The 27,122-nt window shown below is 41.9% G+C and overlaps 2 gene segments (V, D, J or C); both read left to right on the top strand.

The window, feature by feature from the left end:
- Positions 1–27,122, top strand: part of LOC144321261 (Ig mu chain C region-like) — a 137,356-nt gene that overhangs the window by 64,437 nt on the left and 45,797 nt on the right.
- LOC144321263 (immunoglobulin heavy constant delta-like) overlaps positions 14,324–27,122 on the top strand; it is a 75,625-nt gene continuing 62,826 nt past the window's right edge. The window contains 2 exon segments of the C gene segment in view: positions 14,324–14,515; positions 14,601–14,945. Of these exon segments, the coding sequence occupies positions 14,470–14,515; positions 14,601–14,945 (391 nt within the window).

Here is a 27,122-nt window from a genome sequence, read left to right as displayed (position 1 = left end):
GATAATGAGGTAGAATGAGTGAGTGACATAGAAGACAAGTTGATGGCAAGGAGGGGACTGAGGAAAAAAGAGAGAAACAATTAAAATATCATGAGGAAAGGTTAAGGGAAATAAATGACAACCTGAGAAGGAAAAATCTACGTTTAATTGGGGTTCCAGAGGACGCTGAAAGGGACAGAGGACCAGAAAACATATTTGAACAAATCATAGGTGAGAACTTCCTTAATTTGAGGAGGGAAACAGGCATTCAGATCTGGAAGATATAGTGAGATCCCCCCTAAAATCAATACAAAGCATTCAACACTTCGAAATTTAAAAGTGAAACTTCCAAATTCCAAAGATAAAGAGAAGATCCTTAAAGCAGAAAGAGACAAGAAATTCCTAAACTTTATGGGGAGAAGTATTAGGTAAACAGCACACTTCTCCACAGAGACCTGGCAGGCCAGAAAGGACTGGCAGGATACATTCAGGGACCTGAATGTGAAGAACATGCAGCCAAGAATCATATATCCAGCAAGGATCTCATCCAGAATAGGAGAGATAAAGAGATTCCAAGATAGGCAGAAACTGAAAGAATGTGTGACCATGAAGCCATCTCTGCAAGAAATGCTAAGGGGGACTTTGTGAAAGGAAAAGGATGCCCAAAGAAAGAATCCACAAAAACAGGGACTGAATAGCTATCATGATGACAGTAATTCATATCTTTCAAAAGTAACTCTGAAAGTGAATGGGCTTAATGATCCCATCAAAAGGCGCAGGGTTTCAGACTGGATAAAAAAGCAAGACCCATCTATTTGCTGTCTACAAGAGACTCATTTTAGATGTAAGGACACCTACAGCCTGAAAATAAAAGGTTGGAGAGCCATTTACCATTCAAATGGTCCTCAAAAGAAGGCAGGGGTAGCCATCCTTATGTAAGATAAATTAAAGTTTATCCCGAAGACTGTAGTAAGAGATGAAGAGGGACACTATATCATACTTAAAGGATATATCCAACAAGAGGACCTGGCAATCATGAATATTTATGCCCCAAATGTGGGAGCTGCCAAGTATGTCAATTAATTGATAATCAAAGGAAATACATAGGTAGATAATAATACACTACTATTGGAAGATTTCAACACAGACCTTTCTGGAAATGAGATATAGTCTAAGTACAGTATGTCCAAAGAAACATGAGCTTTAAATGATACACTGGACCATATGGATTTCAAAGATATTTACAGAACTTTACATCCAAACGCAATTGAATACACATTCTTCTCAGGTGCACATGGAATTTTTTCCAAAATAGATCACATACTGGGTCACAAATCAAATCTCAACTGCTACTAAAAGATGGGGATAACTGCTACCAAAATATGGGGATTGTCCCCTGCATATTTCCAGACCAAAATGCTTTGAAACTTGAACTCAATCACAAGAGGAATTTTGGAAGAATCTCAAACACGTCTAGGTTAAAGAGCATTGTGCTAAAAGATAAAAGGCTCACCCAGGAAATCAGAGAAGAATTAAAGAGTCATGTAAACTAATGAGACTGAAGATACAACCGTTCAAAACTTGGGATACAGCAAAAGCAGTCCTGAGAGGGAAATACATCACAATACAGCATTCCTCAAAAAATTGGAAAAAACCCAAATGCACAAGTTAACCTTGCACCTAAAGGAATTGAAGAAAGAATAGGAAATGAAACCTACAACAGGCAGAAGAGAGTTAATGAAGATTCGAGCACAACTCAATGAAATAGACATGAGAAACTGTGGAACAGATTAACAAAACCAGAGTTGGTTCTTTGAAAGAATTCATAAGATAGATAAACCATTAGCCAACCTTGTTTAAAAGAAAAAAGACTCTAATTAATAAAATAATGAATGAAAAAGGAGACATCACAACTAAAAACAAAAAACTATAAACGATTTGAAAAACATAATATGAGCAGCAATATGACAATAAATAAGGCAATCTAGAAGATATGGACGCATTTCTGGAAAACCACAAACTACCAAACTGGAACTGGAAGGAAATAGAGAACAAGAACAGGTTGAGGTTGATAACCAGGGAGGAAATTGAAGCAGTCATCAAAAACCTCCCAAGACACAAAAGTCCAGGGCCACAAGACCTCCCAGGGGAATTCTATCAAATGTTTAAATAAGAAAAAATATTTATTCTCCTAAAGCTGACCTGAAAGATAGAAAGGGATGGAATGCATTCAATCTCATTCTATGAGGCCAGCATCTCCTTAATCTTAAAATCAGACAAAGACCCAATCAAAAAGGAGAATCGTAGACACATATCCCTGATGAACAAGGATGCAAAAATTCTCAACAAGATACTAGCCAACAGGATCCAACAGTACATTAAGAAGATATTTTATCATGACCAAGTGGGATTTATCCCCAGGATTCAAGACTGGTTCAACACTCATAAAGCAATCAATTTGATTGATCATATCAACAAGAGCAAAAACAATAACCATAGGATCCTCTCAATTGATGCAGAGAAAGCATTTGACAAAGTACTGCATCCATCCCTGATCAAAACTCTTCAGAGTGTAGGGATAGAGGGAATATTCTTCAGCATCTTAAAAGCCATCTACAAAAAGCCACAGCCAATATGATTCCCAATGGGAAAACACTGAGAGCCTTTCCCCTAAGATCAGGGACACGACAGGGATGTCCACTCTCACCATTAATATTCAACATAGTACTAGAAGTCCTAGCCTCAGCAATCAGGCAAAAAAAGAAATAAAAGGCATTCAAATTGGCCAAGAAGAAGTCAAACTATCCCTCTTTGCAGATGACATGATACTGTACATAGAAAACACAAAAGACAACCCCAAGATTGCTAAAACTCATACAGCAATTCGGCAGTGTGGCAGGATACAAAATCAATGCCCAGAAATCAGTGACATTTTTATACACTAACAATAAGACTGCAGAAATTGAAATTAATGAGTCAATCCCATTTACAATTGCACCCAAAAGCATAAGATACCAGGAATAAGCTGAACCAAAGAGGTAAACAATCTATACCCTAAGAACTACAGAACATTTCTGAAAGAAATTGAGGAAGACACAAAGAGATGGAAAAATATTCTATGCTCATGGATTGGAAGAATAAATATTGTGAAACTGTCAATGTTACCCAGAACAGTTTACATGTTCAATGCAATCCATATCAAAATACCATGGACTTTCTTCAGAGAGTTGGAACAAATCATCTTGAGATTTGTGTGGATCCACTTCTGGGTTCTCTATTCTGTTCCATTGATCTATGTGTCTGTTTTTATGCCAGAACCACACTGTCTTGATGACCACAGCTTTGTAGTACAACCTGAAATCTGGCATTGTGATGCCCCCAGATATGGTTTTCTTTTTTAAAATTCCCCTGGCTATTCAGGGTCTTTTCTGATTCCACACAAATCAACACTCTGAAGAGTTTTGATCAGAAATGGATGCTGTATTTTGTCAAATGCTTTCTCTGCATCTAATGAGAGGATCATATGGTTCTTGGTTTTTCTCTTGCTGATATGATGAATCACATTGATTGCACCCTGAACTTTATGGCCAACTAATATTCGACAAAGGAGGAAAGACTATCCATTGGAAGAAAGACAGTCTCTTCAATAAATGGTGCTGGGAAAATTGGACATCCACATGCAGAAGAATGAAACTAGACCACTCTCTTTCACCATACACAAAGATAAACTCAAAATGGATGAAACATCTAAATGTGAGACAAGATTCCATCAAAATCCTAGAGGAGAACACAGGCAATACCCTTTTTGAACTCGGCCATAGTAACTTCTTGCAAGATACATCCACGAAGGCAAAAGAAACAAAAGTGAAAATGAACTATTTGGACTTCATCAAGATAAGAAGCTTTTGCACAGCAAAGGATACAGTCAACAAAACTAAAAGAAAACCTACAGAATGGGAGAAAGTAGTTGCAAATGACATATCGGATAAAGGGCTAGTTTCCAAGATCTATAAAGAACTTCTTAAACTCAAGACCAAAGAAACAAACAATCCAATCATTAAATGGGCAAAAGACATGAACAGAAATCTCACAGAGGAAGACATAGACATGGCCAACATGCACATGAGAAAATGCTCCGCATCACTTGCCATCAGGGAAATACAAATCAAAACCACAATGAGATACCACCTCACACCAGTGAGAATGGGGAAAATTAACAAGGCAGGAAACAACAAATGTTGGAGAGGATGCGGAGAAAAGGGAACCCTCTTACACTGTTGGTGGGAATGTGAACTGGTGCAGCCACTCTAGAAAACTGTGTGGAGTTTCCTCAAAGAGACAAAAATAGACCTGCCCTACGACCCAGCAATTGCACTGTTGGGGATTTGCCCCAATGATTCAGATGCAGTGAAACGCCGGGACACCTGCACTCCGATGTTTATAGCAGCAATGTCCACAATAGCCAAACTGTGGAAGGAGCCTCGGTGTCCATCAAAAGATGAATGGATAAAGAAGATGTGGTTTATGTATCCAATGGAATATTACTCAGCTATTAGAAATGACAAATACCCACCATTTGCTTCAACATGGATGGAACTGGAGGGTATTATGTTGAGTGAAGTAAGTCAATCGGAGAAGGACAAACATTGTATGTTCTCATTCATTTGGGGAATATAAATAATAGTGAAAGGGAATATAAGGGAAGGGAGAAGAAATGTGTGGGAAATATCAGAAAGGGAGACATAACGTAAAGACTCCTAACTCTGGGAAATGAACTAGGGGTGGTGGAAGGGGAGGAAGGCAGAAGGTGGGGATGAGTGGGTGACAGGCACTGAGTGGGATACTTGACGGGATGAGCACTGCGTGTTATTCTATATGTTGGTAAATTGAACACCAATAAAAATTATTTTATTAAAAAAAAAAAGTTTTGTGGGTAGTCAGAAAAGACTCCAAATAGCCAGGGGAGTATTGAAAAAGAAAACAATGGATGGGGCATCACAATGCCAGATTTCAGGTTGTATTTGTACTAGAAAGCTGCAATCATCAAGACAGTGAGATCCTGGCACAAAAACAGACACATAGAACCAAATAGAGAGTCCAGAGATGGGCCATAAACTCTATGGTCAACTAATATTTGACAAAGCAGTTAAGACTACCACTGGAAAAAAGATGGTCTCTTCAATAAATGGTGCTGGATAAAGAAAATGTGGTCTATGTATACAATGGAATATTACTCAGCCATTAGAAATGATAAATACTCACCATTTGCTTCGACGTGGATGGAACTGGAGGGTATTATGCTTAATGAAATAACTCAATCAGAAAAGGACAAACATTTTCTGGTCTGATTCATTTGGAGAATATAAGAAATAGTGAAAGGGAATGGGGAGAAGAGAGAGGAAATGAGTGGGAAATATCAGAAGGGGAGACAGAATATGATAGACTCCTAACTCTGGGAAATGAACTAGGGGTGGTGAAAGGGGAGGTGGGCGGGGGGTAGGGGTGACTGGGTGGCGGGCACTGAGGTGGACACTTGACAGGATGAGCACTGCATGTTATTCTATAAGTTGGCAAATTGAACACCAATAAAAAATAAATTTATTTAAAAAATCTTAGAAGAGAACACAGGCAACACCCTTTTTAAACTTGGCCACAATAACATCTTGCAATAAACATCCACAAAGGGAAAAGAAACAAAAGCAAAAATGAAATATTGGGACTTCATCAAGATAAGAAGCTTTTGCACAGCAAAGGATACAGGCAACAAAACTAAAAGACAACTACAGAATGGGAGAAATATTTGCAAATGACGTATCAGATAAAGGGCTAGTGTCCAAGATATATAAAGAATTTCTTAAACTCAACAGCAAAGAAACAAACAATCCAATCATTAAATGGGCAAAGACATGAACAGAAATCTCACAGAGGAAGACATAGACATGGCCAACAAGTACATGAGGAAATGCTCTGTATCACTTGCCATCAGAGAAATACAAATCAAAACCACAATGAGGGATCCCTGGGTGGCGCAGCGGTTTGGCGCCTGCCTTTGGCCCAGGGCGGGATCCTGGAGATCCAGGATCGAATCCCACTTCGGGCTCCCGGTGCATGGAGCCTGCTTCTCCCTCTGCCTGTGTCTCTGCCTCTCTCTCTCTCACTGTGTGCCTATCATGAATAAATAAAAATTAAAAAATAAAAAAAACCACCACAATGAGATACCACCTCACACCAGTGAGAATGGGGAAAATTAACAAGGCAGGAAACCACAAATGTTGGAGAGGATGTGGAGAAAAGGGAACCATCCTGCACTATTGGTGGGAATGTGAACTGGTGCAGCCACTCTGGAAAACTGTGTGGAGGCTCCTGAAAGAGTGAAAATTAGATCTGTCCTACGATCCAGCAATTGCACCGCTCGGGATTTACCTCAAACATACAGATGCAATGAAACGCTGGGACACCCTCACCCCAATGTTTATAGCAGCAATTTCCACGTAGCCAAACGGTGGATGGAGCCTCGGTGTCCATCGACAGATGAATAGATAAAGAAAATGTGTATGTATCCAATGGAATATTACTCAGCCATTAGAAATGACATATACCCACCATTTTCTTCTACTGGATGGAACTGAAGGGTATTATGCTGAGTGAAATACATCAATCGGAGAAGGAAAAACATTATGTGGTCTCATTCATTTGGGGAATATAAAAAATAGTGACAGGGAATAAAGGGGAAAGGAGAAATAATGAGTGGGAAATATCAGGGATGGAGACAGAACATAGAGACTCCTAAATCTGGAAAATGAACTAGGGGTGGTGGAAGTGGAGGTGGGTGGGAGGTGGAGGTTACTGGGTACAGGCATTGAGGGGGGCATTTGATGAGATGAGCACTGGGTGTTATTCTATATGTTGGCAAATTGAACACCAATAAAAAATAAATTTATAAAGAAAATAAAAATAATAAAAATAAAAATAAATAAATGGTTCTGGGAAAATTGGACAGCCACAGGCAAGTGAATGAAACTAGACCATTCTCTTACACCAGACACAAAGGTAAACTCAAAATGGATGAAAGATTTAAAGGTGAGACAAGATTTCATGAATATCCTAGAGAACACAGGTAACACCCTTTTTGAACCTGGCCACAGCAACTTCTCCCAAGATAGATCTATGAAGGCAAGGGAAAAAAAACAAGAATGAATTATTGGGACTTCATCAATATTGAACACTTATGTGCAGCAAAAGAAAGAGTGAAAAAAACTAAAGGACAACCTACAGAATGGGAGAAGATATTTGTAAATGACGTATCAGATAAAAGGCTAGTATCCAAGATCTATAAAGAACTTATAAAACTCAACAGCAAGAAAAAAACATCCAATCATGAAATGGGCAAAAGACATGAATAGAAATTTCACAGAGGAAGACATAGACATGGCCAACAAGTAAATGAGAAATTGCTCTGCATTACTTGCCATCAGGGAAATACAAATCAAAACCACAATGAGATACCACCTCACACCAGTGAGAATGGGGAAATTTAACAAGGCAGGAAACAAGAAATGTTGGAGAGGATGTGGAGAAAGGGGAACCCTCTTGCACTGTTGGTGGGAATGCAAACTGGTGCAGCCACTCTGGAATACTGTGTGGAGATTCCTTAAAGAATTAAAATTAAAAAAAAATTAAAAAAAAAAGAATTAAAATTAGACCTACCCTACAACCCAGCAATTGCACTGCTGATGATTTACCCCAGGAGGCGGGGCAAGAGGGCAGAAGATTAGGGTCTCCAGGTCACCTGTCCCCACCAAATTACCTAGATAACTTTCAAATCATCCTGAAAATCCTCGAATTCAGCCTGAGATTTAAGAGAGAACAGCTGAAATGCTACAGGGAGAAGATTTCACACTTCTATCAAGGTAGGAATACGGGGGAAAAAAGAAATAAAGAAAAGCATCCAAGGGGGAAGGGCCCTGTGAGGAGCTGGGCTAAGGCCGAAGCGAGTGTCCCTAAGACAGGAGAGCCCCGCCCCAGAGAAGCAGGTGCTTCACCAATCTTCCGGGGTGGAAAGGCATTCACAGGAGATAAAGCAGAACCCCAGGAGGATGAGGATGCCCTCAGGCTCCCTGGGGCACTAACACAGCACCTGCACCCTGGGGAGAGTACCCTACACCATGGCAGAGCTCCCTAAAGGGCTGCAGCGCGGGCCCTAAGGGTCCCCGGAGCAGCACGGAGGGGCTCGGGCGGAGGCTCTGCACGGAGGGGGCTGCCCAGTGGAGAGCGCGAATCCAACAGTGCAGGCCCAGGAGCACAGGACACCAGGGACACAGCCCAGGATCCGGCACTATCCCCAGGACAGACAGAAGCCAGGAGGGCACAGGACAGCAAGGACACTCCTGCCCCAAGCTGAGCAGATCAGCGGCCCTGCCCCCGGAGTATCCAGGCCCCTGCAGACTGAGAGCTCTGTAGCTACTGCAGGAGCTGAATCCAGGGCTCCAGGCCTGGCCACTGCAACTGTGGTTGTTCCGCCTGGAGCCTCACGGGGTAAATGACCCCCACTGAGCCTCACAGTGGCCTCACCGGATAAGCAGCTTAAACATCACTCACTGAGCCCTGCACCAGGCAGGGAGCTGAGCAGCTCCCCCAAGTGCTAACATCTGAAAATGAGCACAACAGGCCCCTCCCCCAGAAGACCAGCTAGAGGGACAGGGAAAACACAAATTATTGACCAAGCAGCACTGGAAAGTACCAGGGCAAGTCAAGGGACTTACAGTCTACAGAATCAGAGGATACTCCCCCTTGTTTTTTTTTTTCTTTTTGATTTCTGTTTGCTTCCCCCCTTTTTTCTTTTTTTTCTCTTCTTCTCTTTTTTTCTCTTTTTTCTTCCTTTTCTTTAGTTTCTCTTCAAGTACAACATCTCCAAAGAAATTAGAGCTTTAAATGATACACTGGACCAGATGGATTTCACAGATATCTACAGAACTTTACATCCAAACTCAACTGAATACACATTCTTCTCAAGTGCACATGGAACTTTCTCCAGAATACACCACATACTGGGTCACAATCTGGTCTGAACCGATACCAAAAGATTGGGATCGTCCCCTGCATATTCTCAGACCAAAATGCCTTGAAATTAGAACTAAATCACAACAAAAAGTTTGGAAGGACCTCAAACACGTGGAGGTTAAGGACCATCTTGCTAAAAGATGAAAGCGTCAACCAGGAAATTAAGGAAGAATTAAAAAGATTCATGGAAACTAATGAGAATGAAGATACAAATGCTCAAAATCCTTGGGACACAGCAAAAGCAGTCCTGAGGGGGACATACATCGCAATACAAGAATCCATCCAAAAACGGAAAGAACTTAAGTACAAAAGCTAACCTTACACATAAAGGAGCTAGAGAAAAAACAGCAAAGATCCTACACCCGGCAAAGGAAAGAGAGTTAATTAAGATTCGAGCAGAACTCAACGAAATTGAGACCAGAAGAACTGTGGAAAAGATCAACAGAACCAGGAGTTGGTTCTTTGAAAGAATTAATAAGATAGATAAACCACTAGCCAGCCTTATTAAAAAGAAGAGAGAGAAGACTCAAATTAATAAAATCATGAATGAGAAAGGAGAGATCACTACCAACACCAAGGAAATACAAACAATTTTAAAAACATATTATGAACGCCAATAAAATAGGCAATCTAGAAGAAATGGACACATTCCTGGAAAGCCACAAACTACCAAAATTGAAACAGGAAGAAATAGAAAACCTGAACAGGCCAATAACCAGGAAGGAAATTGAAGAAGTCATCAAAAACCTCCCAAGACACAAAAGTCCAGGGCCAGATGGCTTCCCAGGGGAATTCTATCAAAGTTTAAAGAAGAAACAATATCTATTCTACTAAAGCTGTTTGGAAAGATAGAAAGAGATGGAGTACTTCCAAATTCGTTCTATGTGGCCAGCATCACCTTAATTCCAAAACCAGACAAAGACCCCACCAAAAAGGAGAATTACAGACCAATATTCCTGATGAACATGGATGCAAAAATTCTCAACAAGATACTAGCCAATAGGATCCAACAGTACATTAAGAAAATTTTTCACCATGACCAAGTAGGATTTATCCCCGGGACACAAGGCTGGTTCAACACTCCTAAAACAATCAATGTGATTCATCATATCAGCAAGAGAAAAACCAAGAACCATATGATCCTCTCATTAGATGCAGAGAAAGCATTTGACAAAATACAGCATCCATTCCTGATCAAAACTCTTCAGAGTGTAGGGATAGAGGGAACATTAAAGACATCTTAAAAGCCGTCTATGAAAAGCCCACAGCAAATATTATTCTCAATGGGGAAGCACTGGGAGCCTTTCTCCTAAGATCAGGAACAAGACAGGGATGTTCTCTCTCACCACTGCTATTCAACATAGTAGTGGAAGTCCTAGCCTCAGCATTCAGACAACAAAAAGACATTAAACGCATTCAAATTGGCAAAGAAGAAGTCAAACTCTCCCTATTTGCTGATGACATGATACTCTACATAGAAAACCCAAAAGCATCCACCCCAAGATTGCTAGAACTCATACAGCAATTTGGCAGCATGGCAGGATACAAAATCAATGCCCAGAAATCTGAGGCACTTCTATACACTCACAATGAGACTGAAGAAAGAGAAATTAAGGAGTCAATCACATTTACAATTGCACCCAAAAGCATAAGATACCTAGGAATAAACCTAACCAAAGAGTTAAAGGATCTATACCCTAAAAACTATAGAACACTTCTGAAAGAAATTGAGGAAGACACAAAGAGATGGAAAAATATTCCATGCCCATGGATTGACAGAATTAATATTGTGAAAATGTCAATGTTACCCAGGGCAATTTACACGTTTAATACAATCCCTATCAAAATACCATGGACTTTCTTCAGAGAGTTAAAAGAATTTATTTTAAGATTTGTGTGGAATCAGAAAAGACTCCGAATAGCCAGGGGAATTTTACAAAAGAAAACAATATCTGGGGGCATCACAATGCCAGATTTCAGGTTGTACTACAAAGCTGTGGTCATCAAGACAGTGTGGTACTGGCACAAAAACAGACACATGGATCAGTGGAACAGAATAGAGAACCCAGAAGTGGACCCTGAACTTTATGGTCAACAAATATTCAATAAATGAGGAAAGACTCTCCATTGGAAGAAAGACAGTCTCTTCAATAAATGGTGCTGGGAAAATTAGACATCCATATGCAGAAGAATGAAACTAGACCACTCTCTTTCACCATACACAAAGATAAACTCAAAATGGATGAAAGATCTAAATGTGAGACAAGATTCCATCAAAATCCTAGAGAAGAACACAGGCAACACCCTTTTTGTACTCAGCCATAGTAGCTTCTTGCAAGATACATCCATGAAGGCAAAAGAAACAAAAGCATAAATGAACTATTGGGACTTCATCAAGATAAGACACTTTTGCACAGCAAAGGATACAGTCAACAAAACTAAAAGACAACCTACAGAATGGGAGAAGATATTTGCAAATGACGTGTCAGATAAAGGGCTAATTTCCAAGATCTATAAAGAACTTATTAAACTCAACAGGAAGGAAACAAGCAATCCAATCATGAAATGGGCAAAAGACATGAACAGAAATCTCACAGAGGAAGACATAGACATGGCCAACACGCACATGAGAAAATGCTCTGCATCACCTGCCATCAGGGAAGTACAAATCAAAACCACAATGAGATACCACCTCACACCAGTGAGAATGGAGAAAATTAACAAGGCAGGAAAGCACAAATGTTGGAGAGGATGCAGAAAAAGGGAACCCTCTTACACTGTTGGTGGGAATGTGAACTGGTGCAGCCACTCTGGAATACTGTGTGGAGGTTCCTCAAAGAATTAAAAATAGACCTGCCCAAGACCCAGCAATTGCACTGTTGGGGATTTACCCCAAATATACAGATGTAATGAAATGCCGGGACACCTGCACCCTGATGTTTATAGCAGCAATGTTCACAATAGTCAAACTGTGGAAGGAGCCTCGGTGTCTATCGAAAGATGAATGGATAAAGAAGATGTGGTATACAATGGAATATTACTCAGCCATTAGAAATGACAAGTACTCCCCTTTTGCTTCAACATGGATGGAACTGGAGGGTATTATGCTGAGCGAAGTAAGTCAATTGGGGAAGGACAAACATTGTATGTTCTCATTCATTTTTGGAATGTAAATAATAGTGAAAGGGAATATAAGGAAAGGGAGAAGAAATGTGTGGGTAATATCAGAAATGGAGACAGAACATAAAGACTCCTAACTCTGGGAAATGACTAGGGGTGATGGAAGGGGAGGAGGGCAGGGGGTGGGGGTGAATGGGTGATGGGCACTGAGGGGGACACTTGACGGGATGAGCACTGGTTGTTATTCTGTATGTTGGCAAATTGAATACCAATAAAAAATAAATTTATTATTAAAAAAATAGGCCTGCCCTACGACCCAGCAATTGCACTGCTGGGGATTTACCCCAAAGATACAGATGCAGTAAAACGCCAGGACCCCTGCACCCGATGTTTATAGCAGCAATGTCCACAATAGCCAGACTGTGGAAGTAGCCTCAGTGTCCATCGAAAGATGAATGAATAAAGAATATGTGGTCTATGTATCCAATGAAATATTACTCAGCCACTGGAAATGACAAATACCCACCATTTTCTTTGACTGGATGGAACTGAAGGGTATTATGCTGAGTGAAATACATCAATCGGGGAAAGACAAACATTATATGGTCTCATGCATTTGGGGAATATAAAAAATTGTGATAGGGAATAAAGGGGAAAGTAGAGAAAATGAGTGTGAAATATCAGAGAGGGAGACAGAACATGAGAGACTCCTAACTCTGGGCAACGAACAAGGGGCAGTGGAAGGGGAGTTGGTCCAGGGTTGGGGGTGACTGGGTGATGGGCACTGAGGGGGGCATTTGATGGGATGAGCACTGGGTGTTATGCTATATGTTGGGAAATTGAGCTCCAATAAAAAGAAATTTTAAAAAAGCTACAATAAACTTATCAAGCTCAATAGCCACCATGTATCTCTAATCAGTATTGGGCAGAAGTTGTGAACAAACTTCCTGTCCTGTCCTGAAATCCCACTTCACACCATATATATAGGAAGCTTATTCTCATACAAAACTAAATTCATTTGCTCTCCTAGATCTGCCATATATCTTTTTTTAGATTCTATTTATTTATTCATGAAAGACACAGAGAGAGAGAGAGAGGCAGAGACCCAGGCAGAGGGAGATAGATGCAGGCTCCATGAAGGGAGCCTGATGTGGGACTTGATCCATGTACTCCAGGATCATGCCCTGGGCTGAGGATAGGCACTCAATCGCTGAGCCCCCCAGGCATTCCTAGATTTGCCATATATCAAACCAAATATTAGAGCAAAGTATCTGACATAAAAGAAGGAAAACATTTTTTAAAGATTTTATTCACTTATTCATGAGAAACACAGAGAGGAGAGAGAAAGGCAGAGGGAGAAACAGGCTTCATGTGGGGAGCCCGAGGTGGGACTCGATCCCGGTACTCCAGGATCAGGCCCTGGGCTGAAGGCGGTGCTAAACCACTGAGCCACCCGGGCTGACGGAGGGAAAACTTTTTTGACCCTAACTCGAAGACTACCATAGAAATTAGGCAATAAAAAATAAAATATATTAAAATCAGTCAACAGGAAGAAAAATAATTTGCCTGCATATGACATTGTCTTATACATAGTGAATGAGAACAAATCTTACAAAAAACACTTAGAAGTAACTAATGAGCTCAGGGAAAATTCAGGATGTAAATTCAACATATACAATAAAGCTAATTTCTACACACTAACAACAAATTATCTATATAAAATTAACAAAACAATCCTCTTTACACTGGTATCAAAAATAAATATTTGGCTCAGTGGTTTGAGTGTCTGCCTCTCTCAAGGCATGATCCAGGATCATGTACCATATCAGGCTCCTGTGTAGGGCGCCTGCTTCTCTCTCTGCTTATGTCTCTGCCTCTCTTTCTGTGGGTCTTTTATGAATAAATAAATAAAATCTTTAAAAAAAACAAAAATAACAAAAATAAATAGTCATGATTAAACTTCAATAGGGATACAAAATAATCTACTAAAAATGAACTGCATTAATGAAAGTCTGTAAAAAAGGCACACAGAAATGCAAAGATAACTACTTTGGCAGATTAGAACATAGTATATTCACAGTACCATCTACATAAAGTTATCTAGAATTGTGATGCAATCCTTGTTTGTAACTTGTAAGATCAAATCTAAGTCTGGAGCTTGCCTATATAGTCAGAGGGCATGCAAATAGGGCCCTCCATCTGATAATTAAATCAGCCCAGCCGTGACCCTGCATCTGGGAGAGAAGACCCAGCCCCAGGATCTCTAGGTGACCCCATTCAGTGATCAGGACAGAACACAGACAACGCACCATGGAGTCTGTGCTCAGCTGGGTTTTCCTTGTCGCTATTTTAAAAGGTAATTCATGGAGAACCAAAGACCTTGAGTCTGTGAGTGGAGGTGAGTGAGAGAAGCAGGGGATGTGAGACAGTTTCTTGACCAGGATGTCATGTGTCTGCAGGTGTCCAGGGTGAGGTGCAGCTGGTGGAGTCTGGGGGAGACCTGGTGAAGCCTGGGGGGTCCCTGAGACTCTCCTGTGTGGCCTCTGGATTCACCTTCAGTAGCAACTACATGAGCTGGATCCGCCAGGCTCCAGGGAAGGGGCTGCAGTGGGTCTCACAAATTAGCAGTGATGGAAGTAGCACAAGCTACGCAGACGCTGTGAAGGGCCGATTCACCATCTCCAGAGACAATGCCAAGAACACGCTGTATCTGCAGATGAACAGCCTGAGAGACGAGGACACGGCCGTGTATTACTGTGCAAGGGACACAGTAAGTGGACCTCAGTGTGAGCCCAGACACAAACCTCCGTGCAGTGACACAAGCAGGACTCGGCTGTAGGGGATGCTCAGGTCACCAGGGGGTGCTCAGGACACCAGGGGATGCTCAGGGCACTAGGGGGGCACTCAGGTGACCAGGGAGTGGTCAAGTCATTAGGAGGAGCTCAGGTCACTAGCAGTTGCTCAGGGCACCAGGGGGCACTCAGGTCAGCAGGGGACTGTTTGGTCACCAGGGGGCGTTCAGGTCAGCAAGGGCCTGTCTGGTTACCAGGGGGCGCTCAGTTCACCAGAGGGGTGCTCGGGTCAGCAGGGGACTGTCTGGTCCCCAGGGGGCGCTCAGGGGACCAGGGGGCGCTCAGGTCAGCAGGGGACTGTCTGGTCCCCAGGGGGCGCTCAGGGCACCAGGGGGCGCTCAGGATACACCAAATACAGCGTAGGTAAAGTTACAAGTGCAGGTGAATTGTTTTTCTTCTCTACTAGAAAAATATGTACTGGGTTTGTGGGTCTGGATTTTTACCAGTTGTGATATTTTTAGTATTATCTTGTGATTGTTAGGCTTTACTTTGTAATAATTTTTAAACTCAAATATATTTTGAGTGCTCTCTGGAAATAAAAGATAAAAATATATATTTGGAAGAAATAATAATTTGTAACTATTTCCTCTTATCCTTTCAGAGCTTTATTAATATTTATTGATATTTCTAATTACACAGTTATTGGATTTTAATATACAACTATAAATGGGTAAATACACAAATCTATAGGGTAACCTATTTATTAAATATTTTAATAAATAATGATAAAATATATTAAATATTTTAATACTATCAAATGCTATTATTAGTAAAAAATTAATAAAAATTAATAAAAATAAAATAACTCCATAAATTATTCCTAAATAATAAAATTTAATGATGGACAAAGTATCAGTGATTTTGGTTATCCATATCTGACTTCAATATGTCCACATACCATACATAAATTAATTTTTATTTTTCACTCAAATGTACTCTATTTATTCATTAGTCAAAATCCTTATTGCTCTGTGTTTTGGAAAGATGACATCATCCGGAGATTCTCATCTGCACTCTTACTTCTGCAAGACTTGTAGGATTGCCCTAGGATGAGCAGAAGCAGGATTCCCCTTTATGTGTTCAAGGACCAGGGGTCTCTCCCTTCCTGGATCAGGTGATCTCTTCAGGATCTCATAGCTCCTCACTATCGTCATCCCCTTCTTGTCCCAAACACACAACACGACACTTCCTTCAGAGAATTTTGCTTCTGAAGCCTTTATATGTGTGACGTATTTTTCAGTTATTGTAAACCACAAGACATACTAGAATCTCCATATATATAGGCAGGGTTCTCCTGAGGAACAGAACCCATCATCCATTGGCTCATATGACTGAATAGGCTGAGAAGTTCCATGATCTCTGATCCCAAGGTGGAGACCCTGGAAAGTTAGTGGAGTTTTCTCATGTGATTGTGCACTGCTATCTAGTCTGAGAACCTGGAGACCTGACGGTGTAACTCTCAGTCCCAGGGAAGGAGGATCCAATGTTCCAATACAGGCATGGATGCAGGAAGGAAAAATGAGTGAATTCTTCCTCCTTCTGCTTTTCATTCTATTCAGAATCTTAATGGGTTGAATGATGCCCACTTACACAGTGACCATGGATGCAAATACCAATCTCTTCTGGAAACAGCATCCCAGACACCCAGAGAAATGATGCTTACTCTGGGCACGCACATCCCAGTCACTTTGACACAGAGAGTTAACCATCACTAACTAGTCAGCCTTCTGGAAACTTAGGCATACATATGCATCTCCTTAAATCACATTCATTCTGCAACTAAAGCAAATAATAAGGTCATGATTTCACCTTATATGAGACAAGTATTCTGCATACAATGAAAAACACACAAACCCCATCCCCAGAAGAGTAGGCAAAGCTCTTAAGCGGTGCTTACTCTTCTCAATATCCCTCAACTGAACTATTATGATGCAAAATTAAGAATTCTTAAATGCAGTGATATAAAATCAACACATCTATGTCAAATGGAAAAGTAACAAAGCAGGGAAGAAAACAAACACACACACATATTTACAGAAAAATAAGGAAGAAATATGCATGATAGCTAAGGTCCTCATTTCTGTAACTGGAAAAGGATGAAAACTGCTATTTATAATTACTTTCATCTTCTATCAATAATATATTATCTTTGTTGTCAGCCAGCTCTTCAGCCTGTCCCAATCCATTAACTGGCAAGATGACCAAATCTTCATTTCTTGAAGGACCTCAACTTTGCCTCAAATTTGCAAGATATTGTCACTGAGTTAATGCTGTGATCGTGTCTTCATTAGGAAATTTCTCTTCTAAAAAACCAGGTGCTTCAGGGTTGGGGAAAACATAATAAGACTCATGAGTTCTGCCTTTAACTGGTGTCTGAATAGTATGCAGAAACTAATGTGGACTAGGTTCAACTATTTTTTTTCCTCTTTGACGTATTTGTAGGACTTTCCTCATAAGACCACAGGTGCAGGTTGGGAGAGAGAAGGTAGTGGAGCTCAACTGGGGATCATGAGCATTTTGAAACTATTTCATGTGGCATGCTGTGTCTTCAGGATCTCCTCAGACTCCATCTCTTCTCCCTTTTTATGAAGTAGGGTCACTGTGCATGACAAACATTATGGCTGAGTTAGTCAATAATACCCAGTTCAAGGTGAGCGGTCCAATGTGCAGGGTAACTTAGTAACCCAGGTTTCAACCCTTAGGTTCTAAGATCTGGGAACAGATAGGAGCTAATTAGCAAAAGAAGAGTCACAATCTGCAGATAATGGCAGGGATTTACTCCAAAATCTTGAAATCCAAGGCTATGATTTACCTATACCGGGCTACCACAGCTCCTAACAGCTTATGCAGCCTAAATAGGAGTGGTGAATAAGCATGGAGTGAGCCTTACCACCCCTAGAAATTCCTTATCCATGATGGTGGTAGTAATCTCAGCAGTTTTTCCAGGAACATGTGTCAGAGTAATCCTCTATTCTTCCAGAAAGGGATAAGTGATATATGTAAATATGTTTATCCTCACATGTCCACTAATAATGGCTAAAATACAAAAAGATTGATAATACCAAATGCCAACAAGAATATACAGAAAGTAGGATTGTCATTACTTTCCAGATGAAATTTCACCTGGAAAAATATATATATATATAAATATATCATATGATCATGGAGCCTGAGAAGTCCCATGGTCTGTCCTTTGCAATCTGCAACAGAGGAAAGACAGTAGTATACATCTTTCTGAGTCTGTTGGACTGAAAACCAGGTGTATTGGCATATTGATCAGTATAGGAGTAAGAGAAGGTAACAGGAGGTGACCGACCAGCGCAGGCATTGAAGTAGAATAAAAATGGGTGAAGTCTACCTTCCGCTGACTTTTGTTCTATTCAGGCTCTCGATGGGTGGGATGATGCTCATCTCCATTCAAGAGGGAAATATACCTTACTCAGCCCAGGAATCCAATGATAATCTCACCTGGAAACAAGCTCACTCCTATGGAAATCTATGGCTTCTGTGCAAGGCACATAGACCTCAGCTGTGTCTGTGGATGCACATGCCATTCTGTAGTTTGAGCCAATGGTTTCCTCTATAAACTCTGCTTTCTGATGAACCTAAGAAATGTGTCTTCCATGTGGTTTATGTATACAATGGAATATTACTCAGCCATTAGAAATGACAAAGACCCACCATTTGCTTCAATGTGGATGGAACTAGAGGGTATTATGCTGAGTGAAGTAAGTCAATCGGAGAAGGACAAACAGTGTATGTTCTCATTCATTTGGGGAATATAAATAATAGTGAAAGGGAATATAAGGGAAGGGAGAAGAAATGTGTGGGTAATATCAGAAAAGGAGACAGAACATAAAGACTCCTAACTCTGGGAAAAGAACTAGGGGTGGTGGACGGGGAGGAGGGCGGGGGGTGGGGGTGAGTGGGTGACGGGCACTGAGGGGGACACTTGACAGGATGAGCACTGGGTGTTATTCTGTATGTTGGTAAATTGAACACCAATAAAAAATTATTTTATTAAAAAAAAGAAATGTGTCTTCCTTTTTTCAACATCTCCCTCATTTCCTTTTAATATTTTTATTTAAATGTTGTTAGGAGCATTGTTGTTAGTAGAATCCAGTGATTCATGGCTTGCATACAACAACGACTGCTCATCACAAGTGCCCTCCTTAATTCCCTTCACCCGTCTATCCCATCCCTAATCCATCTCCCAATATCAACCCTCAGTTTGTTGCCTACCAATAAGAGCCTTTAATGGCTTGTTTCCCTCTCTCCCTTTTTACTTTTTCCCCTTTCTCATTTTTATCTCTTTTCTTTCTTAAATTCCATGTGACTGAGAACATATAGTATTTCTCTTTCTCTGGATGACTTATTTCACTTAGCGTAATACCACCCCTGCAATCCAGTAATAAATCCCACTTGGTCCTGGTGAAAAATTCCTTTAAAGTAATGTTGAATTCAATTTCCTAGTATTTTATTGAGAAAGTTTCCATCCATACCTTTCAGAGATATTTGCCTGTAATTCTTTTTGGTGAGGTCTTTGTCTTGTTTTGGAATCAAGTTCATGCTGGCCTCAAGAATGAGTTTCATAGTACTCTTTCCATTCATATTTTTTGAAATAGATTGAGAATAGGCATTTACTCTTCTTTAAATGTTGAGTACATTTGCCCTGGTCCAATAAAAAGACATAGGTATCAGAACGGATTTTTTTTAAAAATTGATACACCACTTACAAGAGACTCGTTTTAGACACAAAGATAGCTCCAGGTTGAAAGTGAGTGGGTAAAGAACCCTTTATCATGTCAGTGGACATCAAAAGAAACCTGGGGTAGCCATCCTTATATCTGACAAACTAGATTTTAAACCAGGGACTGTAATAAGAGATTAAGAAAGACACTATATCATAATAGAAGGGTCTAACATTTGTAAATATCTATGACTCTAACTTGGAAGCACTGAAGTATATAAATGAACTAACAACAAAATTAAAGAAACTCAGTGATAATAATACAATAACAGTGCAGACACTAATGTCCCACTGACAGCAGGGATATATCATCTCAGCAGAAGCTCAACCAGGAAACAAGGGCTTTGAATGACACATTGGACCATATGAACTTTAAAGATATATATGCAGTATTCCATCCTAAAGCGAGAAAGTGCACATTCTTCTTCAGGGCACATGGATAATACTCCTGAATTTATCACATAGAGGGTCACACATCAAGTCTCAACTGGTACAGAAAGTCTGAATTCATTCCATGCACACTTTCAGACCACAATGCGATGAAACTAGAAGTGAACCACCATCAAAAATATGGAAGGAGGGGATCCCTGGGTGGCGCAGCGGTTTGGCGCCTGCCTTTGGCCCAGGGCGCGATCCTGGAGACCCGGGATCGAATCCCACATCGGGCTCCCGGTGCATGGAGCCTGCTTCTCCCTCTGCCTGTGTCTCTGCCTCTCTCTCTCTCTCTCTGTGACTATCATGAATAAATAAATAAAATCTTTAAAAAAAAAGAAATCGAAGAAGATAAACATTCCATGTTCATGGTATGTAAAGACAAACATTGTTAAAATGCCTTTACTTCCCAAAATAATCTACACATTTAATCGATCCCTATCAAAATGTCACCAGTAGGGATCCCTGGGTGGCGCAGCGGTTTGGCGCCTGCCTTTGGCCCAGGGCGTGATCCTGGAGACCCGGGATCGAATCCCGCATCGGGCTCCCGGTGCATGGAGCCTGCTTCTCCCTCTGCCTGTGTCTCTGCCTCTCTCTCTCTGTGACTATCATGAATAAATAAAATCTTAAAAAAAAAATGTCACCAGTATTTTTCACAGAGCTAAGCCAACAATCTTAAATTTTTATGGAACCACAAAAGACCCCAAATAGCCAAAGTAATCCTGAAGTACAAAAAGAAAGCTGGATGTATCATGATTCTGGATTTCAAACTGCATTACAAAGATGTGATCATCAAGACAGTGTGGTCCTGGCACAAGACAGACACATAAATCAGTGGAACAGAACACAGAACTCAGAAATGGGCCCTCAATTCTATGGTCAAACCATTTTTGACAAAGTTAGAAAAACTATCCACTGGAAAAAGGGACAATCTCATCAATAAACAGTGCTGGAAAAATTGGACAGCCATGTGCAGAAGAATGAAAAACTGGACCATTCTCTTATACCAGACAAAAAGATAAACTCAAAATGGATGAAGGATCCAAATGTAAGAAAGGAAACCACCAAAATCCTAAAGAAGAACATGAGCAGAAACCTCTTTGACCTCAGCCACAGCAACTTCTTATTGGATACAATGCCTGAGACAAGGTAGAGAAAAGCAAAAATAACTATTGGGTCTTTATCAAAACAAAAATATTCTTCACAGCAAGGAAACATCTGATAAAACTAAAAGACAACCTACAGAATGGGAGAAGATACTTGCAAATGACGTATCAGATAAAGGGCTAGTATCCAAGATCTACAAAGTCTTACCAAAATCAACACTCAGAAAATTAAAAAAATCCAATAAAGAAATAGGAAGATGACATGAGTAGAAATTTTTCTAAAGAAGACATTCAGATGGCCAACAGACACCTGAAAAGTTCAAGATCACTCAGCATCAGGGAAATACGCATCAATAACACACTGAGACAGCACCTCACACCTGCTAAAATGGCCAAAAGTAACAAGACCAGGAAACAACAGGTGTTGGTGAGGATACAGAAATATCAGAAAGGGGGATCCCTGGGTGGCGCAGCGGTTTGTCGCCTGCCTTTGGCCTGGGGCGTGATCCTGGAGACCCGGGATCGAGTCCCGCGTCGGGCTCCCGGTGCATGGAGCCTGCTTCTCCCTCTGCCTGTGTCTCTGCCTCTCTCTCTCTCTGTGTGTGACTATCATAAATAAATAAAAATTAAAAAAAAAAAAGAAATATCAGAAAGGGAGACAGAACGTAAAGACTGCTAACTCTGGGAAACGAACTAGGGGTGTTGGAAGGGGAGGAGGGCGGGGGGTGGGAGTGAATGGGTGACGGGCACTGGAGGTTATTCTGTATGTTAGTAAATTGAACACCAATAAAAAATAAAAAAAATGAAATGAGACTATGTATATTAAATGTAAAAACCCTATGCTGAAAAAAAAAAAAGAAAGAAAAAGGAGAACTGTCTTACACGGTTGGTGGGAATGCAAGCTGGTGCACCAGCTCTAGGAAACAGTCTCTCCAGCAGAAACAGTTCCTCAAAAAGTTAAAAACAGAGCTGCCCTACAACCCAGCAATGCACCACTAAGTATTTTCCCAAAAATAATTATTTGAAGGGCCACCTGCCTCCCACAACGTGCATAGTAGCAGTGTCCACTATACCCAAACTGTGGGAGGAGCCATAATGTCCTTCGACAGATGAATGGATGAAGAAGACGTGGCTTATATATGCAGTGAGATAGGACTCAGTCATCAGAAAGGATGAAATTCTACCACTTGCAATGACTTAGATAGATCTAGAGGATATTATGCTGAGTGAAATAAGTCAATCAGAGAAAGACAAATACCATATGATCTCACTCCTATGTGGAATTTAAGAAAGAAAACAGATAAACATATGGGAAGAGGGAAAGAAAAATAGGAGAGAGGGAAACACTGCATGAGAGCCTCTTGACAATAGAGAACCAGCTGAGGATTGAGGGAGGGAGGTGAGTGGGGGATGGGTATGAAGGAGGGCACCTGTGTGATGAGCCGTGGGTGTTGTGCATGATGAATTACTGAATTATACTCCTGGAACCAATATTGCCCTGTATAATAACTAAAATTTAAATTTAAAAAATGAGCAAAGAATTCTTCCAAGTCAACAAGAAACCAACCCAACTTAAAACTGAAGAAAAGATCTGAACACTTCACCAAGGAGGATTTGCAGATGGAAAATAAGCTCTTTCCCTGCTGGTGGAAATCCAAAATGGTGCAACCACTCTGGAAGACGGCTTGGCAGTTTCTTATTGAGCTAAACCTAACCCTTGGCATGAGCCACAAATGTTTTCTTATTTATGGGACTGGCTTGAAAAGATCGCTCACGTGAAAGTCCGCACATGATACCGTGGCAGCTCTACTCAGTGTCCTTACTGTGTGACGGAATAGAGACACACGGACATCAACACAATGGAAAACCCCTTGCCAAGAGCTTTGCTCTTTGTGTAAAACTTGTGTCATTGCTCTCCGAAATCATATCAACTTAGGCTTTTATGCTTTCAACATAATTTCAACTTCATGATAATCCCCAAGTGGTCTCTCATTCCTCTATTCATCCCCCTTTAATATCACTCTCCTCAAACTGGTTGAATTCATACCTTCGTTTTACTAATTTATACCGTCCCATCTCAATTCATTTGGGACATCGATTGCTAATTTTCCTTTTCTGTTCTTCATGCAGACTTCCTATCCAAGCCTCTGTTTCTTTTTATCCTTGTCTGTGTGGGTGTTTTGGAAAGCTCTTCCAGGACTCTTAATAGGGCGTTCATAGGGACTGGTCACAAGAGTTCCGACTAGAAGACCTTTGTGTGTTGTGGATTATAGAGCTATCTTGACGGAAGCTGGCTTAACTCAGAAATCCCACTTTTCAGGCAAAGTTGTAGCTTTTAAATCTTATGTTTCTCAGATGAATAGATATTCATGTTACCATCTCCTGACAGGTAATGGCCAGCCTGCCAACTTCCTGGACTCTCCAGGGTGGAAGTAGAATGGGAACCCCCTTGCCCACATGCAGAGGCCTGGGAGGCGTGATTTCTGGCAAGGAACCTCCTCTCCACCCTCAGCCAACTCCATGACCCTGAGTCCAGACACAGCCACCCAATTCCTCTGCCCTGTCTCCACTTGGATGAGCTCATTCCCTTCTGTACATGCCCAAGTATAGTTCCAAACACCCCCATTTGTAGAGGAGATTGGGGATGGTATCCATTGCAATCATTTCTAGGACCCCATATCTGATTGGAGGGGGATAATGACCTGAATCAGGCAAGCAGGCAATGGTCTGGATCCCAGGCCACCACCTCATCCTCCGTGTTTCTGAGCAGGTAACTCTGAAGATGGAAAGTGCAACCCATAATCAGAGCCTGAAAACAGAATATGAGAGAACCTTCATAAGGTTCCCCAAGTTCATCAAGTGCAGCACTAACCCCCTCAAGGAAACAGGACTGGGGAACAGCTGATCCAGAAACAGAGCCCAGATCACTAGGACCAGGTTTATGGGCCCTCACTCTACTGGGCACCAGGAACAGGGGACTATAACTGGGGTTCAAGATCTTTTAATGTGTCCTTTCCTCTATGGGGACCCACATGCAAATCACCTCTGGTGCTCCTACAAAAAGTCAGCATCACAGGCAGAGGCCAGAACCTGGGTCTCCATCCTGTAGACAGCCATGCAGATGCCGTGGTCCCTCCTCTGCCTGCTGGCAGCTCCCCTGGGTGAGGCCCTGGGAACTCCCAGATGGGCGGGGGCCTTCCTGTCGGATGGGACAGACTCACAATGACCCTCCTTGTCCCTAGGTGTCCTGTCTGAACTCACACTGCAGGAGTCAGGGCCAGGACTGGTGAAGCCCTCACAGACCCTCTCTCTCACCTGTGTTGTGTCCGGAGGCTCCGTCACCAGCAGTTACTACTGGAACTGGATCCGCCAGCGCCCTGGGAGGGGACTGGAATGGATGGGGTACTGGACAGGTAGCACAAGCTACAACCCGGCATTCCAGGGACGCATCTCCATCACTGCTGACACGGCCAAGAACCAGTTCTCCCTGCAGCTGAGCTCCATGACCACCGAGGACACGGCCGTGTATTACTGTGCAAGAGACACAGTGAGGGGACCTCAGTGTGAGGCCAGACACAAACCTCTCTGCAGGGACACAGGAGGGGCTGGGCTGAAGGGACACTCAGATGACCAGATGGTGCTCAGGTCACCAGGGGGCACACAGGTCGCCAGAGGGCAGCCCAGATCAGAAAGGGGGCAATCAGGACAACAGGACCCTTTACCACAGAGAGAAGCCAGGAAGCAGGTGCAGAGCAGGAATTCAGGAGGGAGGACCTTCTTGTCTCTATCTGGGCCTTTCCCTCTCTGACACTGTTTGCCAAACTCCCTCACTTTGGCACCTGGCTTCTTCTGTATTTCAGGCCCAGGATGACCTCAAGACCTTGGCATTCATGCCATTTTCACCATGTACAGGGAGTGCACCTTGAGGTCAATGCACCGCTGCCTCCCTCCCTGTACTCCTTTCTCTGACATGGTCCCTGATCAGACCCCTTTCATCTCATCAGAAATAGTAACTCAGGCATTACCTGATGGCCACTGTAGTCTCCATCCTATAACATTAGAGAATTGGGGTTGACATGATATATTTGTGATCTCTCCATGGCTACCTCTCTCTCTCACTGGTCTTCAGACAGCACACAGCCCTTCCTTCCTCTGTGTGTCGCAGAGTTTCTGAGCTCAAGACATCACTACGGGGCCATCCTCCCTAGTCTGCACACATTGGCTGGGCTGGCATCTTGCTCCGTCCTCCTTGGGTCCCCTTGTTTCTCACCCCATTCCACAAGGGTGATTTCTGAGCTCCCTGAAGCTGTTCTGTGGCAGAGTTTCGGGATTCTTGTCTCAAGGAATCAAAGGATGAATCTCGTGAACACAAAACTGTGAAATGAGGAGGAACTTTATTATGTGAAGGTGAGAACAGAAAGGAAAGCTAGGAAAGCTCTGTAGAGGAGCCCCTGGGTGGCTCAGTGGTTAAGGCTTCTGCTCAGACTATGATCCTGGGGTCCTGGGATCGAGTCCCACATCAAGTGTTCCAGGGGAAGTCTGCATCTCCCTCTGCTTGTATCTCTGCCTCTCTCTCTGTGTCTCTCATGAATATTTTTAAATAAATTTATTTTTTATTAGTGTTCAATTTGCCAACATATAGAATAACACCCAGTGTTCATCCCATCAAGTGCCCCCTCAGTGCCTGTCACCTAGTCACCCCCACCCCCAGCCCACCTCCCTTTCTACCACCCCTAGTTCGTTTCCTAGAGTTAGGAGTCTCTCATGTTCTGTCTCCCTTTCTGATATTTCAACAAATATTTCAACTTGTTTTAATGAATAAACAAGTAAAATCTTGAAAGAAAGAAAGAAAGAAAGAAGAAAGAAAGAAAGAAAAGAAAAGAAGAAAGAAAAGAAAAGAAAAGAAAAGAAATGAAAAGAAACGAAAAGAAAAGGAGAAGAGAGAGAGAAAAGTCTGTAAAGTGAGAGAGGTCCAGAAGGGGTTGCACTGAGAGCTTTTATGATCCTCTCTCATAGGAAACTGACCAGGGCTCTTGGTAAATCCCCTGTCCATGTCCCCATGCATTTGTGGGTATCAGGTCTTTATGTAGAGCAAAGAGGGTGGACTTGTAACTATTGTGGGAACACACAAGGTGTCCTTGTAAACACAATGTATCATTCTGTACATCTGGGATTTCTCTGCCTGGTTATGCAGCTTCCTGCATGATCCTGGTCAGTAGCCCCCTACCTGTCTCTCCCTCCCTAGCGTCACCTGTCCCCTACTTATCCTCCCCCCACCTAGAATGGTTCCCTAACTGCCCTTAGGGAATGGGACAATGATGCTCTGTTGCTTCCTGCTGAGATGGGGCTGCAGGTCGTGCAGCAGTTAGAATCTATCCAGGGATGGATCCAAGGGCCTGAGGAAGGGCTGGGGGGTTGATGATTGACAGCCAGTGGTGCCTGCATTGATACGTGCAGGAGAATAAGCATAAGCGTGAGGTTCCAATTTGTAACTACATCTCTTAGATGACACCCCCATTACCAATTTGGTCAAACAAACCAGTGGATACCTGGATCCCATTAAATTGATAATGAATGTCCCATAGTGAAAGGAGAAAAAATGAGTGGGAAATATCAGAAAGGGAGACAGAACATGAGAGACTCCTAACTGGGAAATGAACTAGGGGTGGTAGAAAGGGAGATGGGTGGGGTTGGGGGTGACTGGGTGACGGGCACTGAGGGGGGCACTTGATGGGATGAGCACTGGGTGTTATGCTATATGTTGGCAAATTGAACACCAATAAAAAATAAATTTACAAAAAAAATGAATGTCCCCTAGTAATT

This window comes from Canis aureus, chromosome 9 (genome assembly GCF_053574225.1).
Source record: "Canis aureus isolate CA01 chromosome 9, VMU_Caureus_v.1.0, whole genome shotgun sequence".
Lineage (NCBI taxonomy): Eukaryota > Metazoa > Chordata > Mammalia > Carnivora > Canidae > Canis > Canis aureus.
This window is presented reverse-complemented; position numbering and strand designations above follow the sequence as displayed.